Consider the following 26,303-nt stretch of genomic DNA (forward strand, 5'->3'; position numbering starts at 1 on the left):
TGTGCAATAAAGGTCATAAACCCTAGTATAAGAGGCCAGGCCTCAGAGATGTGGTTAGAGCACCTCGTGACGATACTTGCTGTCTGAATTGATGTGTTCTCCTCCGGAGAGAATAAAATCCTCGTTTCCTGCCTTCCAGTCTCCAGCGCCTGCTTCTTCATTTGATTAATATCGGTGGGTCATAGAGGCGATACCGCCGGGCAACATAAAAGGGTCTTTTGTTACTGGTTGTCTTTGAAACCCTTTTTAACAGAGAGGGGGAGAGGGAGTGAGAGAGAGGGAGAGAGGGGAGAGGGAGGGAAAGGGAGGGAGAAAGAGAGGGAGGGAAAAGGAGGGAGACGGAGAGGGAGAGGGAGACGGAGAGGGAGTGAGAGAGTGAAAGGGAAGGAGACGGAGAGGGAGTGAGAGGGAGGGAAAGGGAGTGAGACGGAGAGGGAGGGAAAGGGAGGGAGACGTAGAGGGAGTGACAAGGAGGGAAAGGTAGTGAGAGGGAGGGAGAGGGAGTGAGAGGGAGGGGGAAAAGGGAGAGGGAGTGAGAGGGAGTGAGAGGGATGGAGAGAGAGGGAGGGAAAGGGAGGGAGACAGAGGGAGAGAAAGGGAGGGAAAGGGAGTGAGAGGGAGGGAAAGGGAGTCAGATGGGGAGGGAGGGAGACGGAGAGGGAGGGAGACAGAGAGGGAGGGAAAGGGAGTGAGACGGAGAGGGAGGGGAAGGGAGGAAGAGGGAGGGAGAGGGAGGGAGAGGGAGGGAAAGGGAGTGAGGGGGGGGAAAGGGAGGGAAAGGGAGAGGGAGTGAGAGGGAGGAAAAGGGAGGGAAATGGAGAGGGAGGGAGAGGGAGTGAGAGGGAGTGAGAGAGGGAGAGGGGGGGAGAGGGAGGGAAAGGGAGGGAGACAGAGAGGGAGAGAGAGGGAGGGAAAGGGAGGGAGACAGAGGGAGGGAAAGGGAGTGAGACGGAGAGGGAGGGAAAGGGAGGGAGAGAGAGAGGGGATGGAGAGGGAGTGAGAGAGAGTGAAAGGGAGGGAGACAGAGGGAGGCAAAGGGAGTGAGATGGTGAGGGAGGGAGACGGAGAGGGAGTGAGAGGGAGGGAACGGGAAGGAGACGGAGAGGGAGTGAGAGGGTGGGAAAGGGAGAGAGAGAGAGAGAGGCAGGGAGAGAGAGAGGGAGTGAGACAGAGGGAGAGAGGGAGTGAGAGGGAGTGATGGGGAGTGAGAGAGAGTGAGAGGGAGTGAGAAAGAGTGAGAGGGAGTGAGACGAGGGAGACAGGGAGAGAGGGAGGGAGAGAGCTAGAGCGAGAGAGGGAGACCAAGAGAGAAAGAGAGAGAGAGATGTGTGTATCCCGAGTCTGGTAGGTCAGTGGACGAAGGCATCCGCTGTAGGGACCTGCGATCAACCTCATGGTCAGTTTTTTTTATTGCTCTAGCCCCGCCCCTTCTCCCACTGACCCCGCCCCCACCGGAGCAGCCCTCGGACACAAACCAAACTGTAAATTTGGCCCCAGAGAGAAAGTTTGTGAGTACCCATGGCGTAGGAGGTAGAGGATGTACCGTAGGGGCAATAGACCATAGCATACTAAACTCAAATTTCTACCTAGTTCCCTGAATCTGTTAGGATTACGGGGAGAGGATGTAGCCTTGCGGTTAGAGCTGTCGAACTTGAAGCTGGGGAACCGGGTTTGAGTCTCCCGTACCTAACAAAGATGAATGTGTCCGTCTGTAACGAAACTGGTGCTCATGTACAGCGCTCTGATACCCGATGTCTCGGATCTAGTTTGCGCTATATAAAACTCTTAAAAACAGATAAATAATCAAACTGCCCATTCTGGCCTATGGGGAATAGGTAGCCGTGCAATAGTGAAAAACGAAAATGTCTGTAATTCACTTTTAGGACATGCCACCCACATCAGGGAATGTCTTACCTTATACTTACAATGCACCCTGCCCTTGTGCCTACCTTAGGGGTGTTTGATATGAAGAAAAGGGAATGTTTAGGGACTGGCAAGAGGGTGCACTTACCAAGTTGACATGGCAGTACTAGACTGCACACAGGCTCTGTAGTGGCAGGCCCGAGACACGTTTTACAAACTGCTTCTGTGGTTGGCACAACCAGTGCTGTAAGTCCACCAGCAGCATTTGATTTACAAGCCCCGGGTACCCATGGTGCACTATTCTAGGGTCTGACAAGTAAATTAAATAACCCAATCATGGAGTCACTAATCAATACATCAATTTAACATAGGGAGCACTTGCACTGTGGCATTGAATAGCAGCGGCACGGTGCCCAAAGCATCTAAACTAGCAAAACAGATGAAAAACAGAGGAGGCAATCAGTAAAAAAAAATGGAATGGAGACTCACGCCAATGATACCACGTTTAACAGTGTTTGAATTTTTCTATTGTTTTAAAGCTTTTCTTTCATTCCCTGAATTTGTACCACCTGCTTTTAATTGATAGCATTTTATGGTGGAACTTTCCACTGCTTTTTTAATGACCTCTCATACCTGTAATTGAGTGTTATTTATCACATGCGTTATTTTTGACATATAGTAAATTACTGCATGCATTAAATAGCTCATGTGAATTATGGGCATGTGGTATTTAACACATGTGCTAAATAAAACATACTGTTTTAACTCATTATCTGACGATTCATTAAAATGATGTGCTATTTATTCCTGCATGTCGTAATCACAACTATGCCTAACTCATAATCAGGGCTAAAGAAGGGATACAGACTCCTCTGGCTCAGCAGATATTGATATGGGAGGGTCAGAGCATGAACTGGAGGAAAACACATCCAACGCCTACAACCAGCATAGGTCAGTCAGCATCCCAGAGAGGATGTGGTATTGGGTGACACAAATGCTCCTACAGAGCCAGATGTTTTTTTACAACTTCTGTCAACCAGAGCTTGAGTCCATGGGCCCGATTCGCAAACTGCACTTTGTGGCACATTTTGTAACACTACAAAACGTGCTACAAAGTGCACGTTTTGCCTATGCTTAAAAGCGTGGAGTTATCTGCCCTGGCTGACAGAGCCTCCGCACATGTCAGTATAGGTTTTAGTAGTAAATGTGGAAGGGACATAGGGGAGTGGATGAGAAAAAGGACAGATTTACTACTAAAGGGAACAGGCTTAGGAAGGAGTAAGAGGGGTTTAGGGAGAGTCAAGGAGGGGTTTAGAAAGGGACGTCACCCACCTACACAAGAGTATTCCAATTGCAATAGTCTGGGGTGTGGAGACATGTAACTTACACTTTTGTAGTAAAGTTACATTCAGAGTTTGTGAATAGCAAAAGAAGTAAACTTACTACAAAGTGTAAAATTGCTCAAAAGTAAAACGTATCTTAGTGAATAAAGCCCATTATCTCTATATTAGTTGAGGCATCACAGTGGCCCAAATGAAAAAATGAAAAGACATTGGCAAACTGTTTCTTGTAGTTGTCTTACCAGCTGATATACTACGACCCAGATTCCTCCAGTTGTCAGTGACATTTGTCTAGGTAGGTTCTTTCTCGTTATAACTGTAAATTCTATGTCTTTGGATAGAATAGATAGCTAAGTGGAAATAGCTATCAACGGTTCAGCTTTCACAATTAAAACCCGATTGTGTGCATGTGTATTCAAGCCACACATCCTAATAAATATTTAATTAATTACAGTAGGTGCATATTGTAGTTCCACGTGGTGGGGACTGTACTTGTTATGTGGAGATTATGGAGTAGGAGGTCTTATTCCTCAAGACCACCTTTCTTGGAGGGAGCACTGGGAGCAGCATTCATAATATCTGTATGCAATCCAAGGAACAAGAGCTTGTTGTGAGAAGTTGGCCTGATATATGATGCTCACTAGTTCTATTGATCACCTTGCATCAGTCCAAACAACCCTTATGGTGATTGGTTGTAAGTCAACCTTATAGACCAGCTATCCTAGTAGCGTGGACAAGAGCAGTCTTTAGGCTAAACTCTGAATGGCATGTGAAGCCAGCTGGTTTACCACATATAACCCCTTGAATACCAAATGAAAGGATACCACACAGGTTGTTATGAAAATAAACAGATATTTATTAACTAACATACACCTCTGAACTCTTTATGAGGTCAGAGGGCTAAGCACATGACAATACTAAAAAGGAAATACGAGTTCGCACAATATTTACAAGTGCGCCTTAGGGGCACGACAAACCATATACTCAAAACAATGGAATGCGAGGAAAGAAAATACTGTAAGGAGATCCAGAGGCTGGAGGATCGCTGGGACTACGCTACGAACTAGGTAAGTAAGGAGCAGGAGGCCCACGGGACTCACGTGCAGAGTGGAAACTCTCACGCGGCATGCGTACTAACGTCTATGGATCTTACAGTTTAGAAAGTTACAGATTCCGGACGAACCCGGCTGGATGGAGGGAAAACAACAGTGGACCTGAACACTACGATAGTGTACACAGACTTCCGCACCTAGAAGCTTTAGTTACCTAACCCACAGGCTGCGGGTGCATAGGGCTGAAGTTGCGTCGGGTTTGCTGCGTTGATCCCGGTGATGCCTGAAACAAGGAGTTGCTGGCAGGCAGCCAGATGGAGGAGTCTAGTGGTTCCAAGGGTGGAACTTAGAAGAAGGAGTCCTGAAAGGGAAGGGGACAGAGTCTCGGTCACTAGCCAGTGACGGTGCTGGAACCAGGAGGGAACCAGATGCTGTCGCCGCAGTCAGGTGAAGGAAGGGTCGCTTCTCTCTGTAGCTACGCGGACCAGGAGCTGCTCTTCACGACCAGGCTGGAGGCACGAGCTGTCCCACGTAGTCTGCTGCTGATGGCGGTGTTGGATCGTCGATCTGGACAACAGGCCTTGGCTAATGCAAGCCACACGGTGGAACAAAGATGGCGTCTGGTGCGGACCAGGAGGGTCCGGGGTGCTTCTCGTTCACAGGGAAGCAAGGGCCAGTCTGGGGGACCAGACCAGCAGTGTTGGATTCTTCGGGTCGTCGTCTCAGAGGTCACAGGCCAGCCGGCGAGTGACCAGACAACAGGAAGAGCAGCAACCAGGCAAAAGGGCCCCAAGCAGATCTCGTGGATGCTGGGGGGCTGGTCTTTGGTGCAGGAGCTTCGTCCGTGGGGGGCTTCTCAAAACCCAGTGCACTCACTCGAGGATCCCTCGGCGGTCGTGCTGGAAGCGCTGTGCAGATTTTCTCCGGATGGCCGTCTCCGTGTTGCTCGTCGCACCCACGGGTCCCAGCTGTGCTGTGGATGTGGGTAGAGGTCAGAGAGGTCTGGAGGTCCGGGTCTTGTCGAGCTGGGTCGTCGGATTCCGGGATGGAAGGACTTTGCAGCAAACCGCACAGGAGCTTGATGGTGCCTGCGAAGCAGGATGGTCACTCCCTGACCATAGGGGAGAGTCTTCAGTCTTCTGATGGTTCAGGAGGGAGAAGGTCAAGAGTTCTTCGTAGAAGTTGTCAAGGGTAATCTAATTTGGAATGGGACCAGCTCCTACCTTTATTCTGCTAAAGGGGGCTGCACTACGACTAGGTCCCTCCTCTGGGTGGGACCAGGAAGGGGAGTGGTTACACCCCCGTTCCTTTGTCCGGTCTTGCGCCAGCTCTGGGGCTGGGGTGCCCCAGGAACTGGTTTAGACCGGCATATGCACAAGGACACCTTGTGTGCCCCAGGCATGTCTCATTCCTTTCAGCCCTGGCCTACCTAATACACAAAATCCTGTCTGGGGTGGTGCTAGCACCTCCCAAGGCAGGAAACCCTTTGTCCGAGCCTCCCTCGCTGGAAGGACTCCCAGCAGCAGGAGGTCAGACTTGTGTCTGTGGTGGCAGCATCCATTTTGTGATGCTGAGGCTCGAGTTAACTTTAACCGGGGTTCACAGTTACATACATGTCGTGTCCCTCTAGAAGGGTGGAATGCTACCCCCGTCGCCAGAATTGGCGAGGAGGTAGTATTCCAATTTGTATGACACCTTACTCGACATATTTTGATAATGCTATACCAAAGTTAGCATTTGACCGCGAGGTTCATAATGCACTTAAGAGTATATGGTATAGCGTTATCATGGAACAGCTATTAGGACTTGGTTCCGCAAGCTGCAAACGGGCTCAGCTCATGCCAGAGCACCATCTCACATAATTCCAAGCACTCTGCCTTCAGGATTGATAAGATCATCTATCAATTGCAGTTCTCCTTCTGTCACTAGTCACAATTGCCCAGCATTCCTTTTATTAAAAATCCCACTCCGTCCAGCTCGCCCTTCATGAGGGCATGTTTCAGTCTGGAAACAGGTGCATATCTCCTCTCACCATTAAAAGGCATCCTCGTTGGATTAGGGAGCCCTGTAGTGATTAGCAAGTACCATACCTCCCCTCAACAGCTAGGGTTTGTTCATTCTATCACTTACCAGATGTCCACCAAGAGGCAGGCATGATTAAAATGTGTACAGACAGACACTTGGAAGGAGGGCATGGTTTTGCGCCTAAAGAAGTATAGGGGGAAGCATCTAGAGTGGCCTTTGGTCAATCTATTGTGCAAGTGTCCTGCTGTGCTAGATATTAAGATTTCTTACAATTACATCTTGCACCTTCCAAACCACAATATATCCCTCCAGTTTATAATTTACCTGGTTCATCCAGATTAATTCTTACATCTCCAGACACCCTGGACACAACATAGTCAGTCACATCTGCACATTAACACCTTCTAGTTTAACAGTGGACTCCAGGCACTGCCACTTTGCAACAGTCCCATTCAGGCAATTCTGACTATCATCTGTGAAAAATCTGTTCACCAAAGAACTGGGATCAGTAAACAGGTTTCTACCAAATTAGGGGTCAGGTCTTCAAGCACCTCTACACCTGCCTTTTGTATGCTTCTTTTCTGAAGGCACTGTCAGATACACAACATGCTCCAGGACTTTAGATTTCTTGTTAATTACAATAAATGCCTATGGATCCATTGCAGGAATTTCCCTTCACTGAGACCTACTTTTGGATAGACACATTTATGGAATGTATGGTGGGAAATACTTCAGAAGCACCAAGAATTGTCCCTGTGCAGGAACACTCGCTGCCTGTGGCTTGTTATCTTCTAGCCTGGTGTATAGCCAAAGATTATGCATAGCAAGGATGGAAATACTTCATAGACGCTAGCTGGAGTATATCATCAAAAATCCACAGAAATGCAGTGAAAAAACTACAGAAAGTGAAACTATGGTTAGGATTTGGTTATAACTCTTTAATGTACAATTTAAAAAAAAAAGATTACAGCAGTGATCATTATGAAAGAAAATAGAAAAAAAACACTGGAATTCATCATAGTTAGCTATGCAATCAATAACTTGCAAAACAGCCATGCAGACCCATAGCAAGTACATGAATAAGTAACATCACCTATAGGAACATCATCTAATAACAAACTCTTGAACAATAAATAATACTGTGCACACAGTTGACTCATTGATAGCGTAATTGCTAATGTAATCTGACCTGTAAATCATTCATGACGATCGTAATAGCATTTGATACATCATGTATGAGGTCATAAACCCTGTAGTTATTGTGTAGTTTCCTTTTCTCTTTTGGAAGTAACAGGACATGACAAATACAATTTGTATCCAATTTGGATTGAAACCTGGGGTCTCTTTACCAACCTGGTCTTCATTTTCAAACTGAAGTCGGAATAAATATTTGGAAAAGCGACAAAATCCAGTCCCCCCCTCCCCTTCTGAAACATAAACCTAAAACAGAAAAATCAGTTACAAAGTATTTGAATGTTGCGGAAATTGTTTCAGAATTAATTTGTAAAACAAACACTGGGATAATCGCCATGTTAAAATAGAAGCCTTACATATTTATACAAATTCATTCTCCTTCACCAGCTCTTGGTTGTTCCATAACAGTAAAACGTAAACAAATGGTTGATATTTTATTTTAAAGAAAACTGGAGCCCCAAATCAGATTTGCCAACATTTGATGATTCCGCATTTTAATTACTGTCACCGTATGCAACTATGTTACACAATTCAGTTTGATTGCTTTATACAATTATGATCCATAAGTGTTAAAATAACACGCCACGCTATGCTTAGCTGAATATGTTTTTTTTTTTTAATCTCCTTGATGTTTTCCAATCTGACTTCATCCAAAATTGCAGCACTGAAACAGCTGTTGCAAGTGATTGATGATGCGCTGCATATACTCGACTCTGGGGAATCGTGTCTTCTGATTCTTCTAGACCCCTCTGCAGCCTTTGACACTGTTAATCATAGCACCCTCCTAAACACTCTTCAACAGAGAATGGGATTGGATGGCACAGTGCTGAAATGGTTTCCTCTCAGACAAATCCCAAATGATTAAGATAGTGAAGTCTTTCATCTCCATTGGCTGTAGGTCAAGGCGTCCCTCAAGGTTCTAGCCTGGCACCCACCTTGTTTAATCTCTACCTGGAACCATTGGGGAACCTCCTAATCAAATCTGAGATCCATTACCATCTTTATGCGAAGACACTCAAATCTACCTCAAGGTGTCTTCCGCACACGACAGGGCCGGACTGGGAACCAAAACCGGCCCTGGCAAAGTGCTCGGCCGGCCCCCTGGGGGGGTTTGGAGGTGCGACCGAGCTCTTTGCCAGGGCCGGTTTTTGGCCGATTTTGTTACAGGGCCGATTTTGCAGCTATGCTGCAAAAACGGCCCTGTAACAAAAACGGCCCCCCAGGGGCCAAAACCGGCCCCCACCCTTGCGGCCCACCGGGGAATTGCCTGGTGCCCACAACGGCCAGTCCGGGCCTGGCACACGATCTCTCACTACTCAACTTAACTCTCAACTCCATTCACAACTGGTTGCCAGCTCACCAACTCATTCTAAACCCTGCCAAAACTGAATTCCTCCTCCTTTCTACCTCTCTCTCACCTCCTCCCATTCAATCGTGGATGGATCAGCTGAACTTACTCAACAACAAACCCATCATTGTAGACAGCGGTAAATCCCTAGGTGTCATACTTGACAAAAGACTCAACATAATCTCCCACATCAACTCTGTTGCCAAGAACGCACGATACCATTTGTGCCTTCTGTGGGTCATCAGTCGGTTTTTCCAGGAGAAAGACTTAAAAACCTTGGTACAATCGCTGGTTCTCTCAAGACTGGATTACTGCAATTCTCTTCTGACGGGCCTACCTAAATCTCACCTCTCCTCTCTCAAATCCATCCTCCATTCAGCAGCTCGCTTCATTACAGGGTCTAAAGGAAATGACCATGTCACACCTATGCTTTCCTCTCTTCAATGGTTTCTGATCAAGGCAAGATCTATCTACAAAACTGCCTGCATCACGCATAAAGCCTTGCACACGTCCTCCCCTCGTTACCTGCCAAACAAAATGAAATTGTCCGGAGGCTCGCGACCCTCGCGCAATGTGGAAAAGCTTCTGCTTGAGCCCCCCGCCTTCTAAAGGGAAAGATCGATGGCACAATCCTTCTCAGGCAATGCAGTGAGAATCTGGAACTCACTTCCCCCATTGCTTCGTGCCACCTCCTCTACCCGGATCTTCAAAGCCGATCTCAAATCTCTCCTCTTTCAAAGACACTTTCAGAACTAATACGTTCATGCTCAGGCCCCTCTTGGAAGTTCACTCCTCATTGTAAATTTGTATTTTTTTCCTCTACGTTCCTCACTCCTGCGTGCTTTGTTGGATTTTGTGTCTATGTAACCTTCATTTTTAGTCTCCTGTTTTTCTTTGTAATGTTTTATTGTGTTCCAAAAAATATTTTTAAAAAGCTAGAGAAGGCTAGGCATATAGCTAGAGAAGGCTATACAATGTAATGCGTCTCCACTTTCAGAAGACGATGGAGAGGGAGCAGTTCCCATAATAGGTACATTTCAGACAACCACTGGAAGAACTAGTGTGGTGAACGAAACCGTAGAACAGCGGTTCTTAACCTGTGGTTCGTACACCCTTGAAAAATTGCCACATCTACTCTGGGAGTCCTTGACTGTTTAGAAATTTAAATAATATTCGCAGATTAATACATTACATATTGAACCAACAAAATCAAAAGTGTCGGATATCTACTGGTGCCTGTATTTTTCTATGTTCTTTTAAGAGTGAAATTGAAGAAATTGCTTAGGCAGCGGTCCCTCACTTCTGGGAGGAGCAACATAAGCCAGAAGCTTAAGAAACGCTGCCGTACAGTACAGGAACTATACCTCTGTAAGGTATTGTACATTTTCCCTTTCTACCATTGTCACCGCTCGTGGTAACTCACGAGCTATGTAACATCCTCATCCTGTGTTCCATGATATGCATCCTCGAGAGAGAGTGTTCTTTCAAACATGTTTATGTTTGAGGTGTGCATCTCTCGAGGATGCAATGTCCGTTATTATACTGTTTCACCTAAACTGTATGTCTACTGGTCAGAATTATATTGTACTTGCTAATGGCCAGTGGCACTCCCGTGTGATGCTGGATTTGTTGGAATAAACCTCCTACTTGGATTACAACCTGAGCTTGAGATATCTCATTTCATCATCAAAGTCACTACTTCACATTTGGCGACAGGATTTGGGATTTTCCGACATTTTCAGCATTTTCACTATCTTCTCGGTCCGTCAGTTAACCCGACTAACCATAATTCCGAGAATACTTTTGTCCTGCTGTGCCTAATTTTAAAGAAACAAGCGTTTCTCACCTCGTTTTGAAATTTTTTTTCCAAGGAGTTTTCTTCGTTGTGTTATGCCTTTTTCTTCATAATCTTTGATTCCTACGAACCCCTTCAAATACCGCGATAATAGCCTCCGGTGAGCTCATCGCGTACATCGCGCAACAGAAGGATTTCCTGCCAGGAAGTGAAAGTCACTTTCTCCGTCTGCGTACACCGCGCAACGGAAGGATTTCCTGTCAGGAAGTGAATGTCACTTTCTTCTTCTCAACGTAAGCTGTCAGGAAGTGAATGTCACTTTCTTCTTCTCAACGTAAGCGTTGGATTTCTGAGCCTTATTTCTGAAATAAACACCGCTGTGTTTCCCTTTTCCTTTCACGCAACTGCCGATCTCTTAAAGGGAAACTACAAGTAAATGGTATGTGCATTTTATTTTGACTATTCGAAGTGGTATGTACATTTTATTTTGACTATTCGAAGTAACTTTTTCAATATAACTATAATTCAGTGGCTCATTAGGCATTTCACTACCCTTTTTAAACTGACATTTTATATTTTTAAATCTTCAAGAATTCAAGTACTTTTTACATATTTGGTGATTTATTTTAAAACAGTTAACATTTTAAAGACTTTGGAGTTTAAGAAGACTGCTTTTACTGAAATTCAAGAAACAGCATTTTAAAGACAAAAATGTCTTCCGGGGCATTTTAAAGGCAGTCAGCAGTTAAAAAAAAAAAAAAAAAAAAAACGTTTAACATTTTAAAGACTCAGCATTTTAAAGACATTCAGCAGTTTAAAGACATTTAACATTTTAAAGACTACATCTTCAGCATTTTTCAGCAGTTTAAAGACATTTAACATTTTAAAGACTACATCTTCAGCATTTTTAAAGACATTTTACATTTGATTTAAAGTCTACAAAGCTTAGTTAAAAGCTATAAGAAAGGAAGAGTACAAGAGTTGCATTTTTACAAATTATATTATTTACAGTACAATTTATTTATTTAAAAAAAAGAAATGGCTAATAACCAACAGGTAATTATTCTGAACAAATTCTTGCCTGTTAATGGAAAACCTGTGGAACCGTGGAAGACTTGGTTTAGAAGCTTCGAGAATTATTTAGTGGCAATTGATGCAGAGGAATATGCTCCAAAAAGGAAGCTTGCTATTCTTTATAGTCACTTGGGGAGAGCTGGTAGAGAAGTTTTCGATAACTTACCTCTTTCAATTCCACCTTCAGGAAGAGGTGAAGGCTGGAATGTTTACAGAGATGCAATTCTAAGACTTAATAGGAAATTTTTGGAACTTCCGAATGTCATTCTGGAGCGTTATAATTTTAGAAAAAGAAAGCAAAACCTGGAGGAAAGCGTAGAAGATTTCATTTCAATTTTGAGGAACATGTCTGCTGATTGCAACTTCGGAGCTGATTTAGACATTTACATCAGGGATCAATTTGTTTATGGTTGTTGCCATAAAAAAATTCAAGAAAGGATTTTAAGTTGCAGAGATCCAACATTGGCTGAAGTGATTGATATGGCCAAAAGTATCGAAAGGAGCATTGTTTCATCAAAAAGTATTATGGTTGAAAATGTTTCTCCTGTTAACTTTGTACAGAATGATGTTTCTGTTAATGCAGTGTCATTCAAGAATAGTTTTAGTAAACCTCAGCAGAGAGGTAATAACACATTTTGTTTTAGGTGTGGATCAAGAACACATCTCAGTAACAGTCCCATGTGTAATGCTCTAGGGAAGAAGTGTACGAACTGTCAGAAGTTTGGTCATTTTGATAATGTGTGCAGGGCCAGGCCTACCGTACATGTTAGATCTGTGTCAACACTTGAGAATTTTGATCAACATGATCAACATGATATTCTTTCAGGGTTTGATGTCGTTCCCTTAGAATCTGATATGCAACATGTTAATATTCACACCTTAGATTTACCTTCAGTTTCAAATGAGTCTCTACAGGGAGGTATTGTTCAACTATAGAAACTTTAACTCCTTTAGGGGTTTTTGAGAAACCTAGGGTTTTGGTTGGAGCACACACTTTGTCTTATTGGGTTTCCACAAAATTTATACAAAGGTTTTGCAATAACTTTTATTATAAGTAATATGTTGATGTTGTTACTTTTTTTTCTGTACCCAACCTACCTTTACCCTGGTATGGCCTAGTGGTTTTTGTTGTTTCAGTTCCATTTCTGTCATATCCTCACTCCTTATTTGCAGCGCAGATTCCATTTCTTTACTTACCTTTTATTGAGAAGAAGGGGTGGGGGTGTCAAAGGGTTTTTGTGAAGACATTCACGTTCTGCATGTTCTTTTCAATGTTTCCTGTTGAACTTAAGGGCTCATTGCAATGGTCTTTTTCCCTTAAGGTTTTGAGATAGGATAACCTCACTCATTTCAATTTTGTTATTATAGGAAGGGAGATGATGTAAGGTATAGTTTTTCTTCTGTTACTTCTTTCATCACGTTCTTACTACACCAATTCCCTCACAAACATCTTCCATGTTAAGTGAAAGGTATGAATTAGTAAGATCAAATCGCAATTGTTCTTTTCCTTCTAGGTTCAAGGATTTTCATATGTCTTAGTTCACTTTGTTCTTTTATTTTATTCTCCTTTATAAAAAGGGAGATGATGTAAGGTATTGTACATTTTCCCTTTCTACCATTGTCACCGCTCGTGGTAACTCACGAGCTATGTAACATCCTCATCCTGTGTTCCATGATATGCATCCTCGAGAGAGAGTGTTCTTTCAAACATGTTTATGTTTGAGGTGTGCATCTCTCGAGGATGCAATGTCCGTTATTATACTGTTTCACCTAAACTGTATGTCTACTGGTCAGATTATATTGTACTTGCTAATGGCCAGTGGCACTCCCGTGTGATGCTGGATTTGTTGGAATAAACCTCCTACTTGGATTACAACCTGAGCTTGAGATATCTCATTTCATCATCAAAGTCACTACTTCACAACCTCCTCACCTCTCTAGCGGCGAATAATAAGAGGCTGTCTTGTCATATGGCAGCTCTGTTGTCTAAGTAAGCGCCCTTGTCCGCCCACTGTCACGAAAGCCCATCGCACCCCTCCCCTTCTCGTCCACTACTTACAAACCGCCCCTGCAGCTGTTTGAATTTAGCTCCCCAGTTTAACAAGCAACGCCATTGGGCAGGTGAGAGTCACGTGGGGGAGATTCAGAGCGCGCGCTTGCTGGGCTGTTCATTTGTCGGCCCCTCCCCTTCAGTTTCTTTCATTCGTCTGGGGAGCCAGCAGTGGCGGTAGGAACGGAGTGAGCAGAACTGGGACACAACGCTTTTTATTTTTTAGTTGTTTACAACGCCTCTTCCCTACCGTTGCCTTTTTTTTTTTTAAATATAATTTTATTGCCATCTGTATTGTACATGTAACGGCAGCGTGTTGGTGTCCTCGGATTTTTGCACTTTCGTTTTTGCTCGTTTCGCAGGGCGCTGCGTGCATTTTGGAATTGTAGCAGTGTCGGGTGTATTGCATCCTCCCGGTTTAGTATTGTCTCCTTGCACGTCTGCAGCCTCTTTTCTCCCGCCGGGGACATGGCCACCTCTACGCCGGTCCAGGGCTCGCGCTCGAGCTCTCGCAGAGGCAGCGCGGTTGGCACCCCTCTCAGTCCCACGCGCCTTTCGCGGATGCAGGAGAAGGAGGAGCTGCGCCATCTCAACGACCGACTGGCGATCTACATCGACAAGGTGCGCAGCCTAGAGTCGGAGAACAGTGGACTGCGGCTGCAGGTGACGGAGCGCGAGGAGGTGCGCACCCGCGAGCTCACCGGCCTGCGCCAGCTCTACGAGACAGAATTAGCCGACGCCCGGCGCGCGCTCGACGACACGGCCAAGGAACGCGCGCAACTACAGATCGAGCTCAGCAATCTGCGCTCCGGGCACGAGCAACTGCAGAACAGGTGAGTTGTTTTTGCGAGAGATATGTATTGTAAACATGGTGCATCACTGTACAGTGAGCTTTCGTGCAAGTATGTGGGTCAAGTGATAAGTATTCAAAATGTTCATTGTGCGTATGCGACGAAGAGAACCAGTAGAACCGGAGGTTTGCAACTGCATTGAGCGAAGGGGACTCGATTCAAGCAGTGGGGGTAGACTGTTGGGTTGAGGTAACGCTAGCTGACAATGTTGTTTCACGTGGGTCGCTTGCATAGATTGTTTATTTTGCTGTGTCTTCTTTCTGTTGAGGGATGTCGCACTCTGCAGTAGCTCGCATTTCTTGCCTATACATTAGATACTCCATGGGAAGCCTCTTGTTCCTAGCGTAAAATCAGAGGTGTAGTCTTTGGGTTTCATTGTGTCTGTGTGGTGCATTGTTTCATTTTGCTTTTAGGGCGTACTTAACTCTAAAACAGTGTTCATAAGGACACGTGACCCAGTACCCACTAGAGTAATTGTTTCCTTTCTAAAATGGGGAAATGAGCGTGCAACGGATGAATTAGTTTCATTGAATATAATTGTATGCGGTTTGGTTATTTTAGCAATGGAAAAACGTGCATGCAGCGTCTTCGGGAAGTCACACTTACTGCTTAAACCCAAAACATGATTCGGGCCGTTGAAGGTGGCCAGAAGCCACCTGTGTTGGGATGAACTATTTGTTGTACTAACTGTCCACGTGGGTGTAGGTGAGTTTTGTCCCAGTCAAGCAAAAGCGAGGGCCCCCGAGTACCAGGCAGAAGAATCGGGGGAAGAATACAACAAAGCAAAACAAAGGAGACTGGTCCATTTAGTTGGTGGCATAGCTCACCATAATCAAAGTATGCTTAAAAATCATGTGTGTTTATCACAGATTCAGAAAAAAGCATAACAAATCCATCAATTTCATTATCCTAGTTATCATAAAAATATGTAGTACTAATTGTCCACGTGAGTGGTGGTGAGTTTTGTCCTGTGAGACAGGTGCATGTTGCACCAAGCAGCTCATGCCTCATCTATAATTTGTCCGGGTGGTGTAAGGAGCACTTTCGCCTGCGTGATTGTACATACTTGGAATACCTGTGCTTTGTGCTTCGGTCACATTCAGTTGTGCGAAATACTGTTCTGCTGTGAATGTTGTACTGAAACACTAACTTGTATGCCTTTCCCGACAATTGTGCATTCCAAGAAGGGTGTAACTAAAGAAGTTTTCCCCCTGCTGTCATGTTACTACGCAGCTATTTTATGTAAACGCGCCTTTGTGTGCCATACCAGCTGTCATGCGGACTTATTGCGTGCACGCGTTTTTCCAGCCGTACACTAGTTGTGCTCGCTTCGCTGTCAGCAGTTTCTTTTACCGTGCCTGGCATTTTTTTTTTTTTGCTAGTATACTGGGATTATATGCTTACAGGAGCAGGCGAGGTTAAAGGTTACAGCAGCTTCACAAATCCGCAGCAGAGCTCACGAGCCTGACATGCCATCTGGCGAACATTATAACTGTCCACTACATACCAGCGTCTGAAGCAGCTGCACTGACACCTCGCGTGCACCTTTCGGACTTCATAAATATGATGTACTGGGCGCAAACCTCGTGAGCGTTTCATAACAGTGGATGGTGGTGATATTCTGTAATGCTATTGTGCCAGCCTGTAGCCTTACGAGCTCCTTCAGGATTTGCCACTTAGCAAATGTTTCAAATATGGGCAATTAACAGCCCCGTTGTAGTAGCATAAAATGACAGGTGCCAGCCATCTGTGCAAACCGGACCTTTTGTCTCGTGTCGTGGTGGAGTTCATTTTAGTTTGTTATTAATAGTTCTTTTGTAAAGCGAGTTCTCCACTCGAAATGACAACGTTACCTTACGGAATCGCGTTGCTTCGCAAACGGGATTCAATAGATTTGTATATAATATTTAAGCCTGCATAAAGAACCTGTTTACAATGTTTATATCGTTTACCCCACACACTTTCAACTTGATTACCATTTTGTATATTCTGATTGGTGCAGCCTCAACGGCGAACGGCGCAGGATGAATTGAACCAGTAATAGTGGATTATAGTGCAGTTTTGATGGGACTGATAAGATTAAGAACAATGTCTGGGCATTACTAAGCCAGACAAAGCTAGTGTAAATTTGCTAAACAGCGAAGCAACTGACTCTATGCATTTCCTCATGGGTTAGCTAGCATTTTGAAGTCAAAATTGATTGAGTTTCTTTTAGTCAAACTTCAATAGATAAGCCGTTTACATCCGTCATGGAGTTGGGAATCAAATTTATGTATCCACTTTTGGTTATCAGAACCAAACACGGGTTATGGTACCTGTTGCTCTCCAGACTCCGGAAACATTTGATTATAGACAGCAGGATGGTGGCCAGAGGCCAGACTCTGCCAGTGAGGGAAACCACACCAACAAAGCGAATTAGCCTTGTATCTGATAGCCCCGTTCATTAGGCCCATATACGTCAGCTGTAGTATCTAAGCCACAGAGTAGGATGGTCACTGCAGTGCTCCCAATGTGTTTATTTAGACCAGTGGCCTTTAAACCACATTAAAATATGATGGCAAGTACATATATAATTTTCTCATAAAACCATAAATTGCCCATGTAAAATATATATTCTGCAATTAATCCTGTAAAATACATCCGCACTCCTACTAATTCTCAAACCCTGCACTGGCTGCCCTCCTGAATCTTCCAATACCACATGCAATGTATAAAAAGCGCGTATCATTATAAATTCTGTAGTGTGCCCATAATCGTTTTAGGGCTGCATACGTGCTTCTAGAATACACCATGCCAATACATGGGCCAGAGAAAGACAATGGGTAGCAGGTAAATCAGTGATGGAAAACTGGGCACCTGTAGACATGCCAATCCTACTGAACCTGGCTGCAGTGTACAGTGACATTGATTGTGCTGTACATTCTGATCTTGTTGACAGAGGTCAGAAGAGTGTCTCTTCCATGTGTTTTTATTTTTTTAGGAGTATGCAATCCTTTCTTGGATAATTATTCTCTTTTTATTGATAACTGAAAATGAGATTTGTAGCTAGTACAAGACAGATTGTGAGGAATGTGAGAATGGCATGGGGAAGCAATGTGTAAAATGATGAAGATGAAGTAGAAGGACGAAAAGAGGTGGTGGCAAGTTGAGTGATTAGGTAAAAGTTGATCCAGAATGTTAGGAATAGTTGAAGGTGGGAAGGAAGAGTCCAGGGAGGGAAAGTGAGAGGATGGAGAAACCTATTTTTGTATTCTTTTTTGGGCATTGTTGGATCAAATGTCCTGCCTGTGCCATTAGAAATAGGTGAATGAAAGCTAGGTGCTTCTCTGAATACAGGCTGCTGGTCTCGTGAATTTTGCTAGACTGTTTTCTCTATCATTTTAAAATATTTTGGTCTGTCTGCCACTAAATTGTATACATCTGTGTTGCAAACTGGCGCCAAACTCATATGCTGCACCCATTTAATTTGAGTGCCCCAACAGCTCAGCTTAAATAGGCTGCTCCCACCAGGCCCGGACTGGCCATAACGGGCACCGGGCAATCCCCCGGTATGCCGCAAGGGTGGGGGCCGGTTTTGAGCCCCTGGGGGCTGATTTTGTTACGGGGCCCGGTGGGGAGGAGGGCCAGCCGAGCACTTTGCCAGGGCCGGTTTTGGTTCCCAGTCCGGCCCTAGCTCCCACCCTCTTGAGAAGATTCCAACTACCACAGTCATGTGCTTATATATGAATTTGGGAAGTATATTGGGTTATGATACCGTACATTCTGTTCCAGCGTGCAATAATATGAAGATATGTAAAATGTTATTTCAATGCAAAATTGTCCTACCTGCACGACTATAGTAGTAAAAAAAAAAATCCCAATCTGCAGTTGGGATGCCGGCTCTTGAGAGCATGTCGGTGCTCAGGTTGTCTCAAAATCAACCAGTGTTGTGATTATTGTACCCAAATACCTAAATTGATCTTTCCTTGGATATTGGGAAGGTGGTCAGGTATTGATCTTTCAGTGATCTCACATTTTACAGAAACGGCAGATTTACACCTCTAAAGTCTGGAAACAAAATACTGAATTTTCCAAATGTAAAAAATAATCCTATGATTATCTTGGACTCCTGCCTAGAGAAGTGTACCAGCCTGTAAATTCCCTTCTAGCCACTGTTCCACCTAAAACCCAGATTTGAAGCTTTCTACCTAATTGAGGCGGCCATGGGCTTCAGTGTTGGGGTAAAAAAAAAAGGGTGGGGGGATCCCTGTCTCGTGCCTCTCTTAAGTTGAAAAGAGCAGACTTCATTTAGATTGACTCTCTCCACTCCTGTTTTGGAGACCAGTATAAGCCATAGAAAACATTGACCAAATCCCATACTTGTCAAGGTTGTAAACCTAAAGGCCCATTCAATTAAGTTGAATGCCTTTTTGGCATCTAAATTTGAGATAACTTGTTCTAACACTAGTGAGGGGCGCTAGAGGACACCAAGCAAGATGGCCGCACTGCTGTGAGGCTCTTGCTGCTCGGAGAATTATCCTATCTCTATCCTGGCCATCCAGTCCCTATGAGCGATTCTGCAACAAACATTATGCGGGGGGATCATGCAGGACTGTCCGGAATATAGAAATTAACTGCTACCTGGCTGTGGAGCGCTGATCTGCACGACTGGTCAGAAGCTGCGGACGGTTCCCCCATGGCGGACATGGGAAGGCTGCTGAGCAAGTGGTGAGGGCCGGCGTGGCGCTGTAGAGCTGATCTCGATTGGGGCATTGGAAGTTGCTGGCCCTTGTCACGTGATACGCTCCCTGGTGTCGTGGTTGCGGGGGACTCCGGTCCAGACTGGTATCCGCGGTCTGGCTGGAGGAGGGGGGGCCGGAGACCTGCTGCGGGCATCACAGGCGGCGGGCCTCGGGAGAGCAGAGGAGACCCGACACCGGAACATTCATTGCAGCATGCTGTATCTCCGCCTGCTGAGGACATCGCGGGCGGTGGGTCTCTGGTGAGCAGAGAAGGAGACCCGACCCTGGGGCCAAAACGCTGCGGAGTGCTGCCCAGTTGCCCCCAGGCGTCCGTGGCGCTGAGGACTGCGGCGTGACGCGGGCGCCTGTTGCAGGCGTGGGAGGTGCTGCGAGCGTGAAGGGCATCACACTGGGGGCTGTGAATCAAGGCGGGGCTGCGTGTGAGGAGTCTCGGGCGCGGCGGGGCTGCGGGAAGCAGTGAGAAGCCGAGCTGGCCCCGTCCCTGGAGGAAACTCGCAGAAGGCGGTGAGTGGAGGCTGCTGAGCCAGCTATCGAGATAGACAGCGCGGGGCATATAGGAGGCTTTTCTTGCCAGTTGGAGGTCCGGGCTGAAAGGACGTTGTGGAGGGTCTGCTGCCTGCCTAGAAAGGGCCTGACCCTTGGAGTGCTGAGTAAAGGGTAGTGTGCCTGCACCATACATAGGGCACAGCGGGCTGAGGATCCTGGGGAGGTGACATCACCAGCCCAGCTGGGGGCACTGAAGTGTGGCTGGAGCAGTTTCTGGCCGCTGGGACTGGCGCCCTGTGGGGGACCTGGACAGCACTGAGGGAGCTGCGGAAGAAGGCCTGCAGCAGCACTTGGGACACCCCCTTGTTTGCCCTACCCCTGGTGTGAGAAGAGCTGGAGCCTCCCCCCCCCCCCCCCCCCCCCCCCCCGGAGTGCCTCCTGCTGAGTGGCATTGTGTTTGAAGGTGTGAGACTTAAACGGGGGCCATCGTCTTTACTATCTGACCGGGGAGAAAGACAGCGGCTGCGCAGCTGGACACCATGGGGAAACTCGACGGCCGCCAGCCAAAACTAAACTTTGAGGCGCGAAAAGGCATGTTCTCGCACACAGACCCTGAACAGGTGCAGGCAGAGACCCAGGCGCCCTCGACTGCTGACCTGAAGGAGCTTCTCCTGGCCATGCAGTCCAGTTTGACCTTCATAGAATCTAAAATGGACTCCATGTCTGTGCGGCTAGATGGAATGTCACAACAGCGGATTTCGGATCTGGAAGACTCATCTAATATGACTCGCACGCTGGAAATGGAGAGGGAGCTGCTTGTGATTGCTGCCATGAACGAGCATCTTTAATCCAGTTCTCGAAGGAACAACCTCCGCATTTTGGGCATGTCGGAAACAACTGCAACTGGGAGGATGGAGGACTATGTGAAACACCATCTCATTGCGTTATTCGGAAGGGAGACGCTCTCACCGGTCTCGGTCGTCGGAGGTGCTCATAGGTCGCTTGCGGCCCGCCTGGTACCTGGGGCAACACCATGCCCAGTAATCGCCCGCCTGCTCAATTACAGAGACTGGGATGTGGCCATGCGCCTATCCAGAGAGAAGGGACAGCTCCGACACAAGGGGATGGACATATCAATATACCCGGATTTCACCATGGCGGCCCAAGAGCAGAGACGGAAATTCCTACTGGTGAAGAAGAAACTACAGCAACTGAGCATCCCTTATGTGATGCTCTTCCCTGCTTAACTTAAGGTAACTTATCAGCGTAAGCAGCATTTCTTCAACACTCCGGAGCTTGCACAGGATTTTCTGAAGACCCCACAGAGGGCAGCGGTGGAGCGGGCTTCGCCGCCTCCTCGTCCTGGGGCTGGCAGAGGCACCTCTGATGTAGAATGACCCCCGACCTTCTTTATGGCGCAAGTGGATGAACATGAGAACCTGAGATCCTGATGCGACTAATATAAGTGGGAGGGGCAGCTATGTAAAGCAGGAGAACAATTGGGGGAGGGGCTGTTCATCCCCTACCTAGAGGAGAGCAGGGCCCAATTGAGATCTCTACTGTGCTGGCAGTTATCTTGCTGGCGTGGACGGAGATGATTGCTCTGACATGGTTTGGGATGGGTACCCGGCCCACTTGTACAGATACTGACGTTTAGACAGACCCCCCATGATATAGCGGCATGGATTAGCAAATTTAGCGGCACAAAAATGGAAATTTAGCGGCACAAATATGGAAATTTAGCGGCAATTTAGCGGCATTTTATTTGGACGTTTTTCCGACAACAAACGGATATCTGACCGAAAACGTGCTCTGTGGAGTACTGTGCGTTAAGCTGACTGCAGCAGATAGCTAAAGCAGTCTGCCAGGTCACTACAAAAAATAACTGCAAGAATGTAGCTATTCACATACTCCTCACTAAAGTAAACCGACAAATTGTATATGCACAGTACATGTGAGTGATGTCTACACTACATGACTATCTCACACACACAAACTCAGACGGAGACTGAACAAGTGGTGTGTGGAGTACCAAGGACCGTTTCAGGGGAGCAGTTATGGACATGCAGTATTCATTTGATTCTTTGGGCATCAACAAACATTTCAGAAAGTGTTTGCACACAATATTTTCAATGCTTAACGTACACCCTAATGAATGTAGTTTGGGCATGTTGTTTTGGCAGTTGGGAAAGTGTGGTGAAGCACATGTTTAATTCATTATATACCAGAAAAATGGTACAATTTAAAGTTTGCAATTGTACAGCATTCCGAACTCTGTGCGTGGATAATATACAGAGGACTCGCATTACTCATATTTATTGTTCGGAAAGTGTTTCAGCCATCATTGCTTCACTAATGTAAATTCAAATGTTATTCTGACCGGAGTACATAGGAAATGCAATCGCTCTGAGAATACAAAACGTTCCCTTCCCGTACAAAAACAAACGTCTACATTGTCTCCTCAGCACACGTTTCAGGTTTTTGACCCATCTAACGCTCCTCCTTGCAAATCAGGAGGATACGTGCCCATAAAAAGCCCAGTTTTTCAACAAAATAATGAAATGTCATAAACAAAAAAAAAAGCGTCACTCAAAGTTTCTCCCTAGTACACACGTGTACCACTTATTCTCCATCAGACAAATCAATCCGTAGCCCAGACTGATCCGATTTTAGTCCCCAAGATAGTTCGGCTCCCCAACATCCCAGCACCTCCCATTAACAGGCAAGCCAGTGCCTCACCATTTGGATCGTTCTCCTTCTAGCACTGGTAACTATACTCCGTGCCCAATTGGTCAAATATTCCTGCACCTCCTCCTCATTCTGGAAATCTACTAGCCCAGCCATCTCCTCTCAGACGATTCACGCAACGAGAGTAACAGATTGTTGGTGCTTTGCATTTCAACTCCATGCAAGGCGCAGAGTAAGGTAGCTAGACTGTCCAGAAATGCCGCGAGACTGCAGCTCCCCCTAGTGGAACCTCGGAGTTAATCCCATGAACCGGATTACATCCATTAGAACCCCAGGATATAGCGGCTTTGTAAAAAATGCCGCGATTTCTACTAAAGTGCCGATTTCGCGGGCACTTTGGTAAAAATCGCGGCGCTTTGTAAAAAGTGCCGATTTCGCGGCAAATCGCGATATCCTGGAGGGTCTGTTTAGAACTCACCCCTATGCCTGATTTAGGATGGGTACCCGGCCCACTTGTACAGATACTGACATTTAGAACTCACCCCTATGCCTGATGCAAAAGCGATTTGTTCTAGTCTGCCTTTTTAGGGCGAGCCTGCGAAAAGCGTGTTCTCGCTGCGAGAACTATAGTCGTCGGCTCAGCCGACAACGAGTAGAGGCAAGAGATGGCCACGCGCAGCATTGAGAAACATGGCAGTCGGATTACGACACGCGCCTTTGGATTTGGACGCACGCGTGAGCTTGTACCGTAGACTGCTTACGACGCAAGCCTGGTATGTTTGTTTCGCTACTGAGTCCAGATCCATGTGTGCGGCGCACGGAGACGGACTGCCTATTTCCGACGGACTGCCCTCAACTAACGCTTTATTTTCTCGGTTGCCTAACTTAGCAGAAAAGGGATCGATTATGTTTAAATATGAATCCCAAGCTAATACATATTTATTAAAAAATAAGCAAACAAACTCTGCTTTTGTTTTGTGATTATTTCATGCACTCGCCTAAACCTCAGAATTGGGCTCTAAGTAAACGCGGATCGAGACGAGAGCACGCGCAGTGGTGTTTTAGTAAATTTGCTCGGAGGGCTAAAGCAGGTTGTGACGTAGTTCCAAGTGCATGTTGAAAACAGTTGTTTCAATATATATATACAGCAGACTTTACAACTCGAGCATTCAAGTTCAAAAATTTGTATAGCGCACTACTCACCCAGAGGGTCTCAAGGCGCTTGAGGGAGGGAGGTGAATTTACTTATCGAATATCCTGAAAGAGGCGGTTCTGAGTGAGGCGGAGGTGGGTGAGGAGAGAATTCCAGGTTTTAGTCGCTAAGTAGGAAAAGGATCTCCCCCCCCCCCCCCCCCCCCCCCCCCCCCCAATATGGTTTATCTGTGGATGCTCGGAATTGTGGCGAGGGCTTGATTGGTCGATCGTAGTTGGCGGGAGGGGGTGTAGAAGGATAGACACGTGTTGAGGCATTCGGGTCCTAGGTCGTAGAGGGCTTTGTGTGCGTGGGTGAGGAGACGGAACGTTATTCTCTTGTTGACAGGGAGCCAATGGAGGTCTTTCAGGTGGTCGGAAATGTGAGCTTGCCGAGGGATGTCCAAAATGAGCCTGGCTGAGGCGTTTTGGATGCGTTGGAGTTTTTTCTGTAGTTTGGCTGTGGTTCCGGCGTAAAGGGTGTTGCTGTAATCCAATCGGCTTGTGACCAGTGCGTGGGTGACTGTCTTTTTTGTTTCGGTGGGGATCCAACGGAAGAATTTTTTGAGCATTCGTAGGATGTTGATGCAAGATGATGAGACGGCGTTGACTTGTCTAGTCATCGAGAGGGAGGAGTCTAGGATGAAGCCCAGGTTGCATGCGTGGTCCATAGGTATGGGTGCAGTTCCGAGGGCCGGTGGCCACCATGAGTTGTCCCAGGCAGAGGGGGAAGTTCTTAAGATGAGGACTTCTGTTTTGTCCGAGTTTAGTTTTAAACGGCTGTTCTTCATCCACTCGGCTACTTCTTTAATTCCTTCGTGTAGGTTGGTTTTGGCGGTGTTTAGGTCTTTTGTGAGGGAGAGGATCAGCTGGGTGTCGTCTGCGTAGGAGATGATGTTGAGGTTGTGTTGGCGCGCAATGGATGCGAGGGGACTCATGTATACGTTGAAGAGGGTGGGGCTGAGTGATGATCCTTGTGGTACGCCGCAGATGACTTCGGTGGCCTCTGATTTGAAAGGGGGGAGGTGGACTCTCTGGGTTCTTCCGGTGAGGAACTATATGATCCAGTCCAATGCCTTTCCTTGTACTCCGATGTTGCTGAGGCGTTGTATGTGGGTGCTATGACAGACTGTGTCGAAGGCTGCGGAGAGTTTCAGTAAGATGAGAGCAACTGTTTCTCCATTGTCCAGTAGTGTTCGGATGTCATCTGTTGCTGCGATGAGGGCGGTTTTGGTGCTGTGTTTGGCTCGGAAGCCTGATTTAGAGGAGTTGAGGGATTTGTTGGATTCGAGGAAGGCGGCGAGCTGACTGTTGACGGCTTTCTCGATGACTTTGGCGGGGAATGGGAGGAGCGAGATGGGGCGGTCGTTCTTAAGTTCGGTTGGGTCAGCCGTGGGTTTCTTCAGAAGGGCGCTGAGTTCGGCATGTTTCCTGGGAAGGTGGCGGAGTTGAGGGAGCAGTTGATGACGTCTCGGAGATGGGGTACAATGATGGAGTCTGCTTTATTGAAGATGTGGTGGGGGACAAGGGTCGGTTGGTGATCCTGAGTGGATGGAATTCATCAGGCGGATGGTGTCTTCAGTGGTGATTGGGTTCCAGGCGCAAAGGTTGTTAGAGGGGGGGGTTTTGGTTCGGGGGTGGGTGTCCGACAGAACTTCTTGTATTTCTTAAGGTAATCGTTTGAACCTGGGGGCTTTTTTGTTCCCTTGCTTGATTAGATGGTTTTTCAAGGGTGCTAGTTCGTCTGCGCTGTTGGTGATCCATTGTGTGAGGTTGGTGGCTGCTTGGTTTGGGTCCGATGAATTGGCAGGAGTGTTTTATTGAAGCGACGAGAAGAGCTGATCGGTGGTGATTTTGTTCCAGTTTCTTCGGGGAATAGGTTGTGGGGTGTTATGGGACGTGGATTTTTTGTAGTGGAAGTGAACGCAGCTGTGGTCCGTCCAATGGAGAGCTGTGGTGTGATTGAAGGAGATGTGCTTGCTGGAGGTGAAGATAGGGTCGAGCGTGTGTCCGGCGGAGTGGGTGAGGGTGTCAACGAGTTGTTTGAGTCTGAGATTGGCCATGTTGTCCAGAAGGGTGGTGGTGGTGGTGTTGTCGTTTTTCTTGTCCAGGTGGAAGTTGAGGTCTCCCAGTAGCATGTAGATGGGATGGGATGGCATGTGGGCTGATTAAGTCAGCGATGTCTTCACTGAATTGCCACCGTATGCCAGACTGTCGGCTCTCATCACCCGCCGTCACCGTTTATTTTATTAAATGCAATTTTATATAGCGCAAACATTGCCCGAAGGTGTCGGAGCGCTTTACAAAAGAACCAGTTGCCTTACATAACTATTTTCAATTACATGAGTTACATAAGAGGTGCAAACAGAGAAAAACAAAGAGTAAACGTGTAAAAGAGCCGATTATGCACACAGAGCAACACGCCTAGGGCACTCAATTTACGTCTCCAGTAGACGTACAGTCAAGCACGCCGAATGAACAAACATGCAGGCATCAATGCATTCAGACAATCAGCCACATATAAAAACAGTGAAGCGGGTACAGTGTGCATTAGCCATGTATGTTCACCACAGTAGTACTTGCAGAGCTGCCATGATATGCTCC

General features: G+C 46.4%; 1 protein-coding gene across 1 annotated transcript in view; it reads left to right on the forward strand.

Annotated features, from left to right (window-relative positions):
* The first annotated feature begins 13,816 nt into the window (after nt 1-13,816).
* Nucleotides 13,817-26,303, forward strand: part of LMNB1 (lamin B1) — an 81,712-nt gene continuing 69,225 nt past the window's right edge. Inside the window, exon 1 of the mRNA XM_086961108.1 lies at nt 13,817-14,574. Within this exon, the coding sequence (XP_086817234.1) occupies nt 14,210-14,574 (365 nt within the window). The 5' untranslated portion in view covers nt 13,817-14,209. The remainder of the gene's footprint in view (nt 14,575-26,303) is intronic.

Source organism: Lissotriton vulgaris, chromosome 3_1 (assembly GCF_964263255.1).
Source record: "Lissotriton vulgaris chromosome 3_1, aLisVul1.2, whole genome shotgun sequence".
Taxonomy (NCBI): Eukaryota; Metazoa; Chordata; class Amphibia; order Caudata; family Salamandridae; genus Lissotriton; species Lissotriton vulgaris.